This window comes from Otolemur garnettii, unplaced genomic scaffold (assembly GCF_000181295.1).
Source record: "Otolemur garnettii isolate 467f Iridium unplaced genomic scaffold, OtoGar3 scaffold00127, whole genome shotgun sequence".
NCBI lineage: Eukaryota > Metazoa > Chordata > Mammalia > Primates > Galagidae > Otolemur > Otolemur garnettii.
Window position 1 is genome coordinate 1,412,352 of NW_003852522.1, and position 15,606 is coordinate 1,427,957.

Sequence of the window (15,606 nt, forward strand, 5' to 3'; positions counted from 1 at the left end):
CCCGCCACCTTAGGTGTATGTGGCTGGCGCCTTAGCCGCTTGAGCCACAGGCGCCGAGCCTCTCAAAGAAGTTCTTTCCTAGAGACGCCATACACGGAACCTCTGTCACACAGGGGCAACCCTAAGAGTCCTTGACCCCTCCCACACGCAAAGGACCGCCCGGAAGACCATTCTCAAAGCCAATACACCCCTTCCCTAAACCCCCTCCGAACTCGAACTTAAGACTCTGCACTCACGTAGAAATCCACCTCCACACACGTTCTGAAAGGTGGCCCTACCCCCAACAGATATCTCGGCTCCCCCCCACCCCCGCCTTACAGCCACCCAGCCCCAAGGCAACCTCCAGGCATCCTCCCACTCTCTAGGCAGAAAAAAGATGGAGTCTTGCAGAACCCGCCCCCTGCAGCAGAATTCCTCCTCCTCATCCGCCCCTGCAGGGAGGAAGGGAGGATCACTCTCGGGACCCTAGGCTGGGACGATCTCCCAGGACCGAATCCTAGTGCCAGCTCAGGGAGTTTGTCAAAAGATTCAACAAATGGAAAGAGCACCGCCCCTAGCCATAATCCTGTCTAAGTTATTATTATTTACATTGCCCAGATGGGAAACTGAGGTTGAGCAGCACAAATCCGAAGGACGAAGTCTCGAAGTAAGATTCCGAGATGTGACCTAAACCCAGCCAGACAGGACTGGGACACTGCCCCTAACGCCGTATGGCACGTGGAGGCGAAGGGGCGGGACTTGAGAACAGGAAGTCACCTTTGCCCATAACCAAAATGGCCGCAGAGAGGCGGAAGTTTCTGTACTTTAAGGCCTCTCTTTCTCTCCTGGAGGCTCGCTCTCAATGGTGGTGTGACGGGGGCGGGGGTGGCGGCGCGTCCTCCTAAACTGGTAGACCACCGACCAGCAAACCCTAGCCAGAAGGGCATTCGGTCCGGGGGACTGGTGGGGGTTGGGAGAGGGATTTGACATGTCTCTCGAAGACCCTTTTTTTGTAGTCCGAGGGTGAGTGACAACGACGGGAGAGGGCGGAAGGCGCTCAGTCCCCAAGCCAGCCAGTTCTTGAGTGCGGGCTAGAGCGTGCCAGGCGGGCTGGGCACGGTCGTCCGGGTGCTTTGGTTGCCCTGAGGCCGAATAGGAGGGGTACGCAAGGAGGATATGAGGGCTTCTGAACGCCCCATTCGCTTGGGGGCGCAGCAGGAGGCAGGAGCAGGCGCGAGGACCGCCTGTCCCCAGCCGCGCCCGCTGTGCCCCTGCCTGCAGCGAGGTGCAAAAGGCGGTGAACACGGCCCGCGGTCTATACCAGCGCTGGTGCGAGCTCCTACAGGAGAGCGCGGCTGTGGGACGCGAGGAACTAGACTGGACGACCAATGAGCTGCGGAATGGCCTGCGCAGCATTGAGTGGGACCTCGAGGATCTGGAAGAGACCATCGATATCCTGGGCTTTGGGTGGCGGGGCATGAGGGAACTCATTGAGGGGGTGGCGGGGGCCACAGAGAGCCAGCCATTGGGAAGGCCGGATGGGCACTTGGGAGGTGTTGAGTGGAGGTTGGAGAAGGGTAGAGGGAGATGGGTATCTGGCTCTGGCTTTGACCCTTGACTCTCAGCTCACGGATAGTGGAATCCAATCCAGGCAAGTTTAAGCTCCCAGCTGGAGACCTGCAGGAGAGAAAGGAGTTTGTGGAGAGGATGCGGGAGACGGTCCAGGTGAGGACAGCTTGGGGCAGTGGTGCTGTAGGGAGGTTAAAGTGTCTTTATTCCCTAATGTTGTCCTCACCCCCAGGAAATGAAGGACCGTATGGTCAGCCCAACAGCCATAGCCTTCATGGAGAGGAATAACAGAGAGGTAAGGCACCCTGACCCTACATGCCCACCCTAGTCTCTCTCAGTGACCTACCCCTTTGCGTGCAAGCCTGATCCCTATGTGTGTCAGTGCTCATTTGCTCTGTGTGCAGCTGTCTTCTGGCTGTCTATCTACATCTCTTTCTGGATGTGTACACCTGAGCCCTCTCTGTGTGTATATTTCTGTGGGTACCTCTCTACTTTCTCCTTCAGCTTTATGCTGGTTTCCTGTTAGGGAGCAGAGGGCTGGGGCTGTATGCCTATGCATTTTGTGTTTCCATGCCATTTGCTCGGTGCACTGCTATTTCCAGAATGTATGCCTGCTTTGTCTTTGTGTATGTACCTAACCTACCGAAGTGTGTGCACTCAGCCTCTGAGAACACCTCTGTTTGCCCCTGATGTATCTCCATCCCAGTTCCCAAGTGAGTGTTCCTAACCTGTGTGCATACCACTTGTGCACATGTGTTCTCTCTGACGCCTCTGTCTATCCTTCTCCTCCATGTTGTGTGTCCAGTCTTCCCTTGTCAAAAGCCCCAGCCTACCAGCCTGAGCAAGAGTGAGACCCCATCTCAAAAAATAGCCTGGCATTATGGTGGGCACCTGTAGTCCCAGCTACTTGGGAGGCTGGGGCAAGAGAATCACTTGAGTGATTTTCTACCAAGGGCAACAAAGTGAGACTCCCTCAAACAAGCAACAACAACAACAAAATAGTTTTTCTCCATTTCTTCATAAGCCCACAAGGGGTTTGGAAGGGTAGAGAACTTGAGGCCCTTATCAGTTGGGCATCCTGTATTGCCTACGCATCTTCCAGATGAGCCACCTTAAGGATTAAATGTCAAAATCTAAAATATATTTAATAATAACTCCTTGCTCAATGCTTTGCAGTCACTTTGCCTATCGCCAGCCCTGGGAAGAGCCACTTGATTAAGGTCATGCACTAGTGATGGAAACAGAATTCAAACCTGGGCTGCTGTCTGTCCCCTTCTGACTCCATTATGAAATAATAATCCAAGAAAACAATAAAAGGTGACATTTATTAGCACTTAGTGTGCTATGGTCACTTAGTGTGTCCCCCATGGATTAATTCATTAAATCTTCATTCCAGGCTTGGCGCCTGTGGCTCAAGTGGCTAAGGCGTCAGTCACATACACCTAAGCTGGCGGGTTTGACTCTAGCCTGGGCCCACCAAACAATAATGACAGCTGCAACCAAAAAATGGCCAGGCGTTGTGGCGGGCGCCTGTAGTTCCAGCTACTTGGGAGGCGGAGGCAGGAGACTCGCTTGAGCCCAGGAGTTGGAGGTTGCTGTGAGCTGTGATGCCATGGCACTCCACCCAGGGCAATAGCTTGAGGTTTTGTCTCAAAAAAAAAAAAATCTTCATTCCAACCCCAGGAAATAAGGATTAATGTTCCCCCCATTTTATAGATGAGAAAACTGAGGCACAGGAGGCATGGTCTTGGGGGGAACCTAGACTGTCCTGTTCCATAGATGGTCTTCCTCACTTAGCACCTTGTAGATGTGCCACAAACAAGCCTTGCTCAGGTGTTCCTCCCTGAGCCTGTGGTCTGTGTCTGCACAGATGCTGGCAGCTAAGCCAGCTGCCCAGAAGTCACCCAGTGACCTGCTAGATGCCAGCGCAGTCTCAGCCACCTCTCGCTACATTGAGGAACAGCAGGCCATGCAGCAGGTTTGTGTGGATCACCAGGCCCTGGGATGGAAGAGGCAGCAGACTGTTCTGGGGTCCCTGCCAACTGCCCCTACCACCTTTCTGCTCTGCAGCTAATCATAGACCAACAGGATCAACAGCTGGAAATGGTGTCTGGAAGCATCCGGGTTCTGAAACACATGTCTGGCCGTGTTGGGGAGGAATTGGACGAGCAGGGCATGTGAGGCCAGGCCCCCAGAAGTGGTCCAGGGGCAGGGGCCCTCAGCCATCCTGGTGTGCTTAGGCCCTTTGGGAGCTGATTACATCCTGGTAATTTGCAGCATGCTCGATGCCTTTGCTCATGAGATGGACAACACTCAATCCCAGATGGATGGGGTCCTCAGGAAGATGGCCAAAGTTTCTCACATGACAAGTGGTGAGTCCCCCAGGTGCCAGTAGGTCCTGGTGGGGGCAGGTCATAGGCGATACCCCCTCTCATGTGACTTCTGACTTTCTTGTCCCCAGACCGGCGACAATGGTGTGCCATCGTGGTGCTACTTGGGGTTCTTCTCGTGGTTTTAATCCTACTCTTCTCTCTCTGACCCCAGCCCACCCTGAGGGACTGGTCCCTCATGCCAGGGTAGCTGTCACACTTTCAAGCTGGCCCTGCCTCCTGGGAGGAGATGATCCCCCCTAGGGGCCAACCCTCTCATTCAGAGCTAGTGAGACCTTCAGGGCCTTGGGCTAAAAGCCCTGCCCCAGTCCTATCTCAAGTGCGCTTAGGGGGTGGAAGAGGTAGGGAGACCTCAGACACACCCCTCCCCGTTTTCTATTTCCGGTGCCCCAAAGCCAATTTAGAAATAAAATCCCAGCCTTTTTTTGTACATAATTGTATCATATGGTGTATTGACTACAAACTTGTGATTGAACTCTGATTGGAACTCCCATTCTAAGCCACTGTGTGAGCAGGGGCCCTGGTGTGCATGCATGTACATGCATGGTATGGGTTTCAGTGGTTGATATTTGGTGCAGAAGAGACTATTCTGGTTTATTTCTTGGTTTTAGTAACATAATGTATTACTATCGAAAATTTCAAACCCTGATCTTTCCTTGAGCTTTTTTTTTTTTTTTTGAGACAGAGCCTCAAGCTGTCATCCTGGGTAGAGTGCTGTGGCATCACAGCTCACAGGCCTCCCAAGTAGCTGGGACTACAAGCGCCTGCCACAACGCCTAGCTATTTTTTGGTTGTAGTTGTCATTGTTGTTTGGCAGGCCCAAGCTGGTTTCGAACCTGCCAGCTCTGGTGTATGTGGCTGGCGCCTTAGCTGCTTGAGCTACAGGAGCCAAGCCTTTCCTTGAGCTTTTAAAGTTCTACCTGGGGCCAGGCCCAGTGGCTCACACCTGTAATTATATATATATTTTTTTTTGCAAGAAGACCCAAGAAGTTTCTTTCTTTCTTTTTTTTTTTTTTCTGCAGGGGCTGGAGGTTTGAATTCTCCACCTGTGGCATATGGGGCTGGTGCCCTACTCCTTTGAGCCACAGGTGCCACCCTTTTTTCTTTTTTTACGCCTCAAGCTGTTGCCCTGGGTAGAGTGCTGTGGCATAACAGCTCACAGCAACCTCCAACTCCTGGGCTTACGCGATTCTCTTGCCTCAGCCTCCCAAGTAGCTGGGATTACAGGCGCCTGCCACAATGCCCAGCTTTTTGTGGTTGTAGTTGTCATTGTTGTTTGGGCAGTCCAGGCTGCTTTTGAACCCGCCAGCTCTAGTGTATGTGGCTGGTGCCTCAGCCGCTTGAGCTACAAGCGCCACCCAAGAAGTTTATTTCTTCACTGAGAAAGGTGACATACACTAAATGATTGGGCAGTGCCTGTGGCTCAAGAAGTAGGGTGCTGGCCCCATATGCCAGGGGTGGCAGGTTCAAATCCGGCCCTGGCCAACAAAAAATGCAAAAAAAGAAAAAGTAAAATGAGTAAGAAGGAAGATTTACTGGTCTCAATTTCCCAGGTGATATTCAACATCTTATCTAGATGTCACTAGGATTTTTAATATTTTCTTGAAAAATAATCTTGTATCAATTTCTGTTCCTTGTGGAAATGACTAACATCTCTGCAGAACAGGATCAATGACATTGCCCCGTCTGTGCTATAGAAGGTGTGGGATGGAGGAGGCTAAAGACTGCTGGCAGGGAAGGCATCTGTATGGTCTCAAAATGTCAGGATGGTACAGATGCTCTTTCCAGAGCAAAGCAAGTCAAATCCTTCATTTATCTTCTCAAAAGGTAGAACATTGGTTATTAATGTATCCAGTGAAAACTTCTTAGCCATAAAATCAGCCACAAGATTGGGGACAGAATTTTTACTCTTACAGCCACCAAAAACACCTCCTTTCCAGGAGTATTCCGTCAGTAGCAGTATAGGGTTCATCAAGCGGTTTTGAGAATAAGGAGGGACCCCTACAATGACACTTGTGCCACATGGCTCATGACAACATAACAGAGCAGCCATCATAGTGTCAAGCTAACCAATGACCTCAAATGAAAAATCCACACCTCCATTGGTCATTTCTGCTATCACGTCCTGGATGGGCTGCTTGTAGTCTTATGGGCTGATGCATTCAGTGGCTTACGCCTGTAATTCTAATACTCTGGGAGGCATAGGCCAGTGGATTGCTTGAGCTCCGAAGTTCAACACCAGCCTGAATAAGAGCGAGACCTTGTTTCCTAAAAGATAGCTGGGCAGCGCCTATAGTTCAGTGGGTAGGGCGCCAGCAACATATACCCAGGCTGGAGGGTTCAAACCTGGCCTGGGCCAGCTAAACAATAACAACTGCAACAAAAAAATAGTCAGGCATTTGGCAGGCGTCTGTAGTCCCAGCTACTTGGGACACTGAGGCAAGAGAATCACTTAAGCCCAAGAGTTTGAAGTTGCTGTGAGCTGTGACAACACAGCACTCTAATGAGGGTAACAAAGTTGAGACTCTGTCTCAAAAAAAAAAAAAAAGATAGCTGGGCAGTGTGGCAGAGGTTGAGGTTAGATGTAAAGCCTAACAGTTACTTCTAAGGGGCTTTTGAGTGACATTGGGTTGGTTCCATTGCAAATCTAGTTCAGTTCCTCTCTGATAAGCCATAGAGCAGTGGTTCTCAACCTTCCTAATGCTGCGGCCTTTATCAGTTCCTGTGGGTCTCGACCCACATGTTGAGAACCCCTGCCATAGAGTCTTCCTGAGTACAGTTATTCCTATAAACAGCGGAAACCTTCAAGTGCTATGAATCTGAGATTATTAGATGTTTCCATACCAAACATTATGTAATCAGTCATCAAAAGTAGGCATCTCCGTTGCTCATTTATAAACTGCTGTTACAAAGATGTCCTTCTATTAACCAATTTGTCAAATCTTAAAAAGAAACATATGTAGAGAGTCCTTTTATATTGGCCTAGGTTCTCTTGATCCTTTCTGTATTTAATTCTAAATCTTCCTTAAAAGAAGCACTTTTGGAGACAGGTACCGAGGTGTGTGCCTGTAATCCCAGCTACACAGAAGCATAGATATGGGCATGGTGGCTCAAGTTTTTTTCTTTTTTTACTCACAGTTAAGAATAGTAAAGTATTGGGTGGCTCCTGTGACTCAAAGGAATAGGGTGCTGGCCCCATATGCCAGGTGGTGGGTTCAAACCCAGCCACAGCCACACACACACACACAAAAGAATAAATTATCCTAACAAACAAGCTGGCTCAAACTGCTAAGGTGCCAGCCACATACACCTGAACTGGTGGGTTTGAATCCAGCCTGGGCCTGCCAAACAGTGACGGCTGCAACCAAAAAATAGCCAGGCATTTGGCAGGCACTGAGATTACAGATCTCAGCTACTTGAGAAATGGAGGCAGGAGACTCACTTGAGCCCAGGAGTTGGAGGGTGCTATGAGCTGTGACGCCATGGCACTCTACCCAGGGGGACAGCTGAGGCTCTGTCTCAAAAAAAAAAAAAAAAAAAAAGCAAACATATTAATTTAAAAATGGGAAAAATTGGCTGGGCACAGTGGCAGGTGCCTATAGTCCCAGCTACTCAGGGATGAGGGAGGAGGGTTACTTGGGAGTTCAAGGCTGTAGCAAGCAAAGATCATGCCACTGCACTATAGCCTGGGTCAGGGGTCCTCAAACTTTATAAACAGGGGGCCAGTTCACTGTCCCTCAGATCCCTCAGACCATTGGAGGGCCAGACTGCGAGCCCCAGGATGAGTCAGCTGCTAAGCAGGACAAGCAGCAGCAGCAGAAACACCCGGTGGGCTGGATAAATGTCCTAGGCGAGCCACATGTGGCCCAAGGGTCGTAGTTTGAGGACGCCTGGCCTGGGTGATAGAGTGGGATCATCTTTATCTGGCAGTTGTGCCACTGCAAAGGGGGCTAGTATTACTGAAATATACTGCAGTTGCCCTGTGAATTGAAGTGTCTCACCGTCATCTTCCCCATGTATTTTGACACCCCTCCCAAGTAATCAGATTAGATGGACTTGGCTTGGACCAAGAGATGAAGGTTCCTTCTCCATCTTAGGGCAGATCTTTTGACCTAGCAGGATCACTAAGGTTAAGATATTTACTAAATGGCTCGACACCTGTGGCTCAAGTGGCTAAGGTGCCAGCCACATACACCTGAGCTGGTGGGTTTGAATCCAGCCCAGGCCCGCCAAACAATGACGGCTGCAACCAAAAAAAAAAAAAAAAAATAGCCGGGCATTGTGGCGTGCGCCTGTGGTCCCAGATACTTGGGAGGCTGAGGCAGGAGACTCGCTTGAGCTCAGGAGTTGGAGGTTGCTGTGAGCTGTGATGTCACAGCACTCTACCCAGGGGGACAGCTTGAGGCTCTGTCTCAAAAAAAAAAAAGAAAAGAAAAAAAAGATATTTATTTACTAAATATCTTTCCCATGTTACTTTGAAAATTGACCATGTTATTTTTTAATCAATGGGGCCCTTTCGCTTGATGGGATCCCAAGGTCAGTAAATACTTTTCCCATGTTATTTCAGATTAATTCCATTAATTATCTTTGAATCTACAGGGCCTCAAGGAACCTGAATGTTTTTCTTACTTGATAGAATCTTTTGTCTTTTCATATCCTCAGATGTGTGGCAGGACCAGTCAGAGGGTAAGGAATGTTAATGCTTTTCTGTACCTGTTGGGTAGCTGGAAGGAACTGGTAACTGTCAGCCTGGAGTCAGGGTGGCCTGGGTGTGCTAGGCATAGCACCCATGGTGCCCCCCCAGTCCCGCACACCCCCAATAAACAGCATGCGGCAGGGCTGTTACAAAGGCGTTTAGTTTATTCTCATCAGTATCACTGATATCCTCATGGTTCACATTTGCCAACACCTCTCCTCTCCTTACAGTAGTTAATGTGCAATCTCACTTGGGGGCCCAGGAAGGGAGTAGGGGTTTGGCCCAGGGCAAGGAGGGTGTTGGCACTTCACATGGACAGGGTGGGTGGCCTGTCCCACGTGAAAGAGGTTTAGGTGAGTGGGGGCCAGGGAAGCAGAGCTGGGTGGGGGGGCCCCAGTCTTTCTGATGATTCCCCATTCCTATTCCTTCCTGGCTGCCCAGGGTGAAGGGACCATGCAGCTCAGAGCAGAGCAGGGCAGGAAAAGAAGGGAAAAGCAGCAGGCTGCCCTGGGTGGAGAGGATGGCAAGGCAAGAGGGGTGGGTAAGCTCTTGGGGTAAGGCACAACCCTGTCTTTGGCTCTCCTGGTGAGGAGTATCCTCCCCTGCACCCCCTGCCCAGACCCTCTCCCCACCCCCAACCCCCCACCCCCCCTAGACCCACGCACACAGTCCCGGGAGCCTGGGGCACCTCCTGGGGTCCCTGAAACAAGTGGGCTCTGCCACCCAAGCCAGTGCTCAAAGAAGTGACAGGGGCAAGTCCCACCCGAGGAAGAGGCAGGGAGGAACAGGCAGGGGCCTCCCCAGGACAAGGGGATGGGGAGGAAGAAAGACCCCCTGGTCCCAGACAGCTGCCCCCCCACACTAAGGCCTGGAAGGAGGGGAGTGCCTAGGAACTCCTGCTTCCTTTTGGGGGTCTGACTGGAGGTCCCACCCACTCCTTACCCCCACTGGGCATAGCTGCTGCCAAGTGACCAGGATATTGTGCTTTGGGAAATCAATGCTGGGGTGGGATGTCAGGCTAGGAGGGCAAGGTAAGGGGAGGGATGGTGACTAAGGTGCTTGTGCTTTAGCTGGGGGTGTTGACTCCCTCCCCCTCCAGGACAGATGGCTGGGGGCTAAGGTGCTGAGGCTGGGCCAGGACAGCAGAGCACCAGGACCCCGACACCCCAGACTGACCCCGGCAGTAAGCAGATGTTAGAAGGGACCCCCAGCAGGCAGGCAGGGCTGCTGAGTCAGGTGGATGGTCTCCAAACCACTCAAGAGAGTCTAATCAGGGCCCTACCTCTTTACAGAGGCCACTAAGTGTGATGGGAGATGGGGAGGGAGGTCAAGGGCCACGAACACAACTGTGAGATGGTGAAATGACAACCCATGTGGGGGAATGGTGAGTAGGAAAAAAAGCCCTCCATGTTCACATGTAAAACTAAAAAAATAGAAAGGAAAGGTAAGAGAGAAAATTCTGCAAACAAATCCTATCAGTGGAAGTGGGCCTGGCCCTGCCCAGCCCTTGAAGAAGCCATCTGGCCAAGACCTGGGACACCCTTTAAACTGTAGCCCTGTTGGGGAGGGGGACAAGAGAAGGAGAAGCTGGGCAGACCCACAGGAGCCTAGGTGGCACCTGGGACTGGGGCCCCACCACAGAAACACACACCTACACATGTGCACACATTCAGCCTGCCCCCAGCACCCCCACGACAGCCTGCCTTCCTCAGCCCAGGCCTGAGGGGGACATTGGACACAGTTCCATTGGTTTGAAAAATAAAAGGGATCTTATACTTCAATAGTTCATTCGCTAAAAAAAGTTTTAAAAATTATGTACAGGGGTTGTGGAGGCCTGGGGCTCTGCTGTGGGGTGGGATGTGGTGAGGAGAATAGAGAGAAGGGGCCCCCTACTGCTTTAAATCTTCATTTGTCTGAAAGCAAAACTTCTATACACACACACACACACACACACACGCACACACACACGCACGCACGCGCTCTGCCAGCCCTGCATACCTCTTCTCCTAGCCTCTGAGACCCTCCATCTTCCCCCAACAACTCCCTTCCTTAGGACTTGCCTCTCTCAGGCTCCAAGGGACCAATGGGGGACAACAGAGGCAGGGGAGAGGAGAATGGGCACTGGGCCCTCCACCTTAGGTCAGTTGTGCAATTTCTCTGAGCCTCAGTTTCCCCAGCTGTAAAATGGGTAGTCTCCACAGCCTCGCCTACCCCAGCCCCCAGGCACAGGGACAGACGAGGGTGACAGGAAGGCGCTTTTGGAGACGTGGAAGCACTGGGAGGTGGCAGGAGGGGTCCTGAGAACCCCTGGGGGCCCCCCCTCAAGTCCCAAGGGGCTGCAGTGAGGGGCAGAGGCTGAGGAATGCTTCCGTGTAGGGCAATCCAAGGCCTGGGGAGGGGGCCTTCCCAAGCCCCTCAGGCCAGTCCCCTCTCCCTGGTGGGCCTGGTGAGTGGACAGATGATTGCTAGGGGTTAGGGGAGGAGTCAGAGCTCCCAACTGCACGAGTATGTGTTAAAGAAGGCAGCATGGACCTCGGTCATCTGCCCTGGCATCCTCTGTCCTCTCCCACCTGGCCGGCTCGTGTTGGGGGAAGAGAGTAGAAGAGGGGAGGCAGAGGGGCTAGGAGCATGCAGCACCCCCCCGCGGGCCCTGGGGAGGGACAGACAGTAGCTCGTGACCAAGATGGTGGGCAGGGGTGTGATGGGAGGGGAGTGTGCAGCCCAAGGGGAGGGTCCGATGTGGGTTACTGCAGGCCCTCAGCTGAGGGGCCTGCCTCGCCCTCATGGCCAGTTGTCTCAAAGCCATGCTCCACACCCATCATGTCTGGCTCTATCTTGCCCACACCCATCATGTCTGGCTCTATCTTGCCCACACCCATCATGTCTGGCTCTATCTTGCCAACGCCAATCATGTCTGGCTCTATCTTGCCCACACCCATTACGTCTGGCTCTATCTTGCCCACGCCCATCATGTCTGGCTCTATCTTGCCCGTTTCGCTGATGAAGGTGGTGTAGGTATCACCCTCAGTCTTGAGCACCTTGAGCTTGGGCATCCAGCTCTTGCGCACGACGCGGCGGGCATTGGTGCACATGTCGGCTGCAATGGCATTCATCTCACTCTCCTTGAAGTTTGGGGCGAAGTTCTGGCAGTAGTCTATGTAGGCAGGATAGGGAAGGTGGCTCAGATGTGGCACGGCCATGACACAAGTCTGACTGGTTTCTCATGAGACCACCCATTCCCTACCATCTGTGACCTCCGCCTCAGAGGGGAGACAACTGAGGCCAACACATGGGACTTCAAACCACAGACCAACACCTCCTGTTCCCAAATGCCTGACTTTGGCCACATGTAGGGAAATGTGGGTTTTGATGTGCTAGCAACACATTCTTGAACAATTGGGATCATTTGCCAGAATTTAGTAACTGGAAGAGTCCACATGGAAACCTTGACTCACTCTAACAGGTGGCTAAAACCATCTGGTGTGGTGGTGGCCCCTTTTGGCAGGTTCTGCCAGCCGCTTCATCCCTCCTATGACCTCCCTGAGTTTGAGATCCTCCTGATACAGGCCCCCTGACCTCTCTTTGGCACCTCTGTCACCCAAGCACAAAGAAACCTATCAGTCACAGCCCTCTTCCCAACAAGCCTATACTGAGCCTCAGAATCCTTCTCAATACAAAACTGCACCCATACATCAGGGCCAACGCTGGAAGAATACACAGTCTGCCTGCCAGCCCTTTCTCCCAAAGTACAGACACTCACACTTGACAGCATGAAGAACACGGCTGTCCAGTGGCTTGCGGGTAGGGTTGTTGCTAGAAGAGCGGATGCCAGTACCACAGCTGTTGGCCAGTGTGTTCCTGGGGGCAGGGTGGGGGGCACAGAGGTACTCAGTAATGGTGGCAGTGATAAGGGGCACAGGGCAACCCCACTACCCTTCCCCAGGGTCTGGCAAGGGCCTCACCGGTCAAAGAAGGCAGCCAGGAGCCGCCGCAGCAGGACCTTGTGCCGCGTGCCTGCGCTGACATGGCAGTTCATGAGCTGTGCCCTTGTGATGTACACGTTGGTGCCTGGTGAGGATAGGCCAGAGGATGGCTCAGAGTGCCCCAAACACACCCCCCATGAGGCCACACCATCATGTGGGCCCAACCCCCTTCTCAGAAGCCCTGAGACTCTCTACTGGGCTCTGGGTCCCCACTTTTGCCCCAAGGATCTTCTTCCTTCCCCCTGAGGGCAGTCGAGTGAGGCTCCTAGGGACTCCCCGTCTGTCATCACTCAGGAAAGGACAGAAAAGAGTAGTGTCACCATTTATAGCACTACTGTGTGTGCCGAGTCCCATTGTGAGCCTAGTACAACCACCTGTGTGTGGCTGTAAGGACCTTGACTGTGGCCAGCTATAGAGTATGGAGGAGTGGAGCCTCATCACCATACACTGTGACCTCAAGGCCCCTTTTTTTTTTTTGAGACCAAGTCTCACTCTATTGTCCTGGCCAGAATGCTGTGGCATCATAGCTCACAGCAACCTCAAACTCTTGGGCTCCAGAGATCCTTTTGCCTCAGCTTCCCAAATAGCTGAGACTATAGGTGCCCACCACAGAGCCCAGCTAGTTTTTCTATTTTGAGTAAAGACAAGGTCTCACTCCGGCTCAGGCCAGTCTCTAACTCCTGAGCTCAAGCAATCCACCCACTCCAGCCTCCCAAAGTACTAGGATTACAGGTATGAGCCACCAGGCCCAGCTCTCATTTTTCTATTTTTGATAGAAACAGGGTCCCACTCTTGCTCAGGCTGGTCTCAAATTCCTGGCCTCAAGCAATCCTCTTGCCTCTGCCTCCCAATGCAATAGAATTAGAAGCAAGAGCCACTTCACCCAGCCAAATTCTTAACAGCTATGGTAGTTAGCCTTCACCCCCCACCCTATGAAGTAGCTAATCTACCTGCCTGTGGCCAAACAGTATTAGCCAACCCCTGAGCTAGAAACCTAGGGGTACGTCTTTGATTTCTATCAACTCACCTAATGCTACAGCCATCACAATATTGAGGCAGCTGCGGCCCCAGGACAGTGGCCAGGGCACCAGCTCCTAATCAGCCACACAACTCAGCCCAGCTTAGAGTGCACTGAGGCCCCAGGCAGTGGAGCAGGTAGATCCTGGGACAAAGCTGGCTGGCTCACCTGTTACCAGCTCCAGCTTCTCGGAGGGGTCACCCTCATCATAGAGCTTGAGGTGGCAGCGGTTGCCAATCTGGTTGATGAGTTCAGTGGGGAGAGAGGCCAGGTCTTGCCGTACCCGGATGCGATTGCGGGACTCAGGGGTCACCTGCTCAGGGAGGGCCTCCACCTTCTCAGCTGCGGAGGAAAAGTGGTATGCACGTGTCAGGGGGAGGGGATGCCAGGCCTGGGGATGGGGTGTGGGAAGCCGGGACACGCCGCACCTGTCTGGCTGACGTTCATCATGCTATACATGGTGTACATGTTGCAGATCTGTCGGTATTGCTCGTCTGTACCCTCCTCGCCTCCGTCTTCCTCCTCGTCCTCCTCATTGTGGTAGGAACTAGGGCTATCGCTGGTGTAGGCACTCGAAGTGCCTAGAGATCTAGAGAGGGATAGCGAAAGTAAGATCACCCTGGCCCTTTGCACCATAGAGTAGGGCAGACCTGGCCCAGCCCCAGCCCCGGCCCCAGCCCCAGCCCCAGCCCCAGCCCCTGTTGCTGCTACCACCACTGCTGCCACCCCAGTGGGTTGGGCTGCTGCCACCACTGGGGCCTGCTGGTGTGGCCGGTTGGCAACCAGGTCTAGAGTAGAAAACTTGGCCATCTTGCGGCTCCCGTTGCCGCTGCCTCCAGCCTCCTTCTGGCTGCTGTCCCACAGCCGCTTGGCCACAGGCGTGCACTGCACAGAGTCTGATTCCTGCTGCTCCGTCTTGACCCGTGACACAAGGGACAGAGGAGTGCTACAGGCCGGCCAGCCTGACGTCTGCACCACAGGGCTCTGGGGCTCGGACCACGGGGCCTCTTCGGCGTGCAGGCCCTGGGAGTCGCAGCTTGGGGAGCTCACCTTGAGGAAGAATTCTGTGCCCTTCTCCATGATCTCCTGGATCTGTAGGAAGCCGGCTGTGTACATGAGTAGAAACTGGTCACCCACGTTCATGCTCAGGCGGCCTGTATAGCAGAAGCTAAGGATCTGCTGGAAAGACTGAGGCTGCACAGCCGCCGGCAGTTCCACCACCGCGCTGCGGCTGCTGTTGAAGAGGTCCCGGAAGTAAGAGCTGCTGGCAGCCAGCACAGCCCGGTGGGCCTTGAAGGCATGGCCTTTGACCACCACAGACACGTCACAGTACAGGCCTTGCAGCCGCTGCTCATTGAGGCACTCCAAGATGCTGTTGCCGAAGTTTGGGATCTCCATCTGCAGCGTCTGTGCCATGGTGGCAACTGCACGGGATACAGGGAAAGACAAAAGGACTGGGTCAGGGTCCAAACACTGGGGCTGCCTGGCCCTGCTCTCAGACCTCCTCTGCTGGAGGGACATCCACACAGTGCAATTTGTCCTCACCATACTAATCAGAGTCCCAGAGCCCCTCCACTCCTTCTGTCCTGTTAGGGACCTGCTTTTATAAGATCCTGTCAAATCAGCTAAGCCAGCTATAGACTAGAGTGGCCACATGCTGTCCCTTGCAGAGAGATGGGCAAAGGCATATTTCCCCATGTTTAACTGAGTTCACCAAGAGCTTGGAAGGGTGGCGAGGACACAGTGAGTGCCTATAAGCTCAAACCAGTGATAACTCATGCTGCATGCCTAGGGTACCTTTGCAGCACACTAGTATGGAAATGCCAAGAAGGCAGGGTCACCTGACTGTGCACCAGAGTTCACAGTGCCCAGCACGTGAGCCTTAATCACCATTTACTGAATGACTGCCACTAAGCTGCATAGAATCAAAAAGTTGATGATGCGAAGGCTATGTTAACCGGTTTGATGAAA

General features: G+C 52.8%; 2 protein-coding genes across 10 annotated transcripts in view; one reads left to right on the plus strand and one right to left on the minus strand.

Moving 5' to 3' along the window:
• The first annotated feature begins 809 nt into the window (after nucleotides 1-809).
• On the plus strand, nucleotides 810-8,766 carry STX10 (syntaxin 10). Of its 3 annotated transcripts, none has more exons than XM_012810239.2 (8): nucleotides 810-1,002; nucleotides 1,261-1,430; nucleotides 1,610-1,704; nucleotides 1,781-1,843; nucleotides 3,419-3,526; nucleotides 3,619-3,725; nucleotides 3,826-3,920; nucleotides 8,601-8,766. In XM_012810239.2, exons 1-8 carry the CDS (start codon nucleotides 968-970, stop codon nucleotides 8,636-8,638), a joined length of 711 nt encoding a protein of 236 aa, XP_012665693.1. In that variant the 5' UTR covers nucleotides 810-967; the 3' UTR covers nucleotides 8,639-8,766. The 3 variants fall into 3 exon arrangements, with proteins under 3 accessions (XP_012665693.1, XP_003797955.1, XP_023373804.1); XM_003797907.2 differs by lacking the exon at nucleotides 8,601-8,766 and adding an exon at nucleotides 4,010-4,293; XM_023518036.1 differs by lacking the exon at nucleotides 8,601-8,766 and having other exon boundaries at nucleotides 3,619-3,721; nucleotides 3,826-3,914.
• A 14-nt stretch (nucleotides 8,767-8,780) lies between these two features.
• The window catches only part of NACC1 (nucleus accumbens associated 1), a 24,315-nt gene continuing 17,489 nt past the window's right edge, over nucleotides 8,781-15,606 (minus strand). For all 7 annotated transcript variants that reach the window (XM_023518042.1, XM_023518039.1, XM_023518038.1 and 4 more), the window contains 5 exons: nucleotides 14,064-15,059; nucleotides 13,804-13,977; nucleotides 12,597-12,702; nucleotides 12,395-12,492; nucleotides 8,781-11,788 (listed from right to left, as the gene is read on the minus strand). In XM_023518042.1, coding sequence (XP_023373810.1) covers nucleotides 11,379-11,788; nucleotides 12,395-12,492; nucleotides 12,597-12,702; nucleotides 13,804-13,977; nucleotides 14,064-15,051 — 1,776 coding nt within the window. In that variant the 5' untranslated portion in view covers nucleotides 15,052-15,059 and the 3' untranslated portion in view covers nucleotides 8,781-11,378. The remainder of the gene's footprint in view (nucleotides 11,789-12,394; nucleotides 12,493-12,596; nucleotides 12,703-13,803; nucleotides 13,978-14,063; nucleotides 15,060-15,606) is intronic.

Bases quoted from the DNA above. Each gene is read 5' to 3' on its own strand.
- STX10 (XM_003797907.2), top strand. From the start codon at position 968: ATGTCTCTCGAAGACCCTTTTTTTGTAGTCCGAGG. The intron at 1,003-1,260 runs GTGAGTGACAAC...CCCTGCCTGCAG, and splicing joins CCTTTTTTTGTAGTCCGAGG to CGAGGTGCAAAAGGCGGTGA. The intron at 1,705-1,780 runs GTGAGGACAGCT...CCTCACCCCCAG, and splicing joins GGATGCGGGAGACGGTCCAG to GAAATGAAGGACCGTATGGT.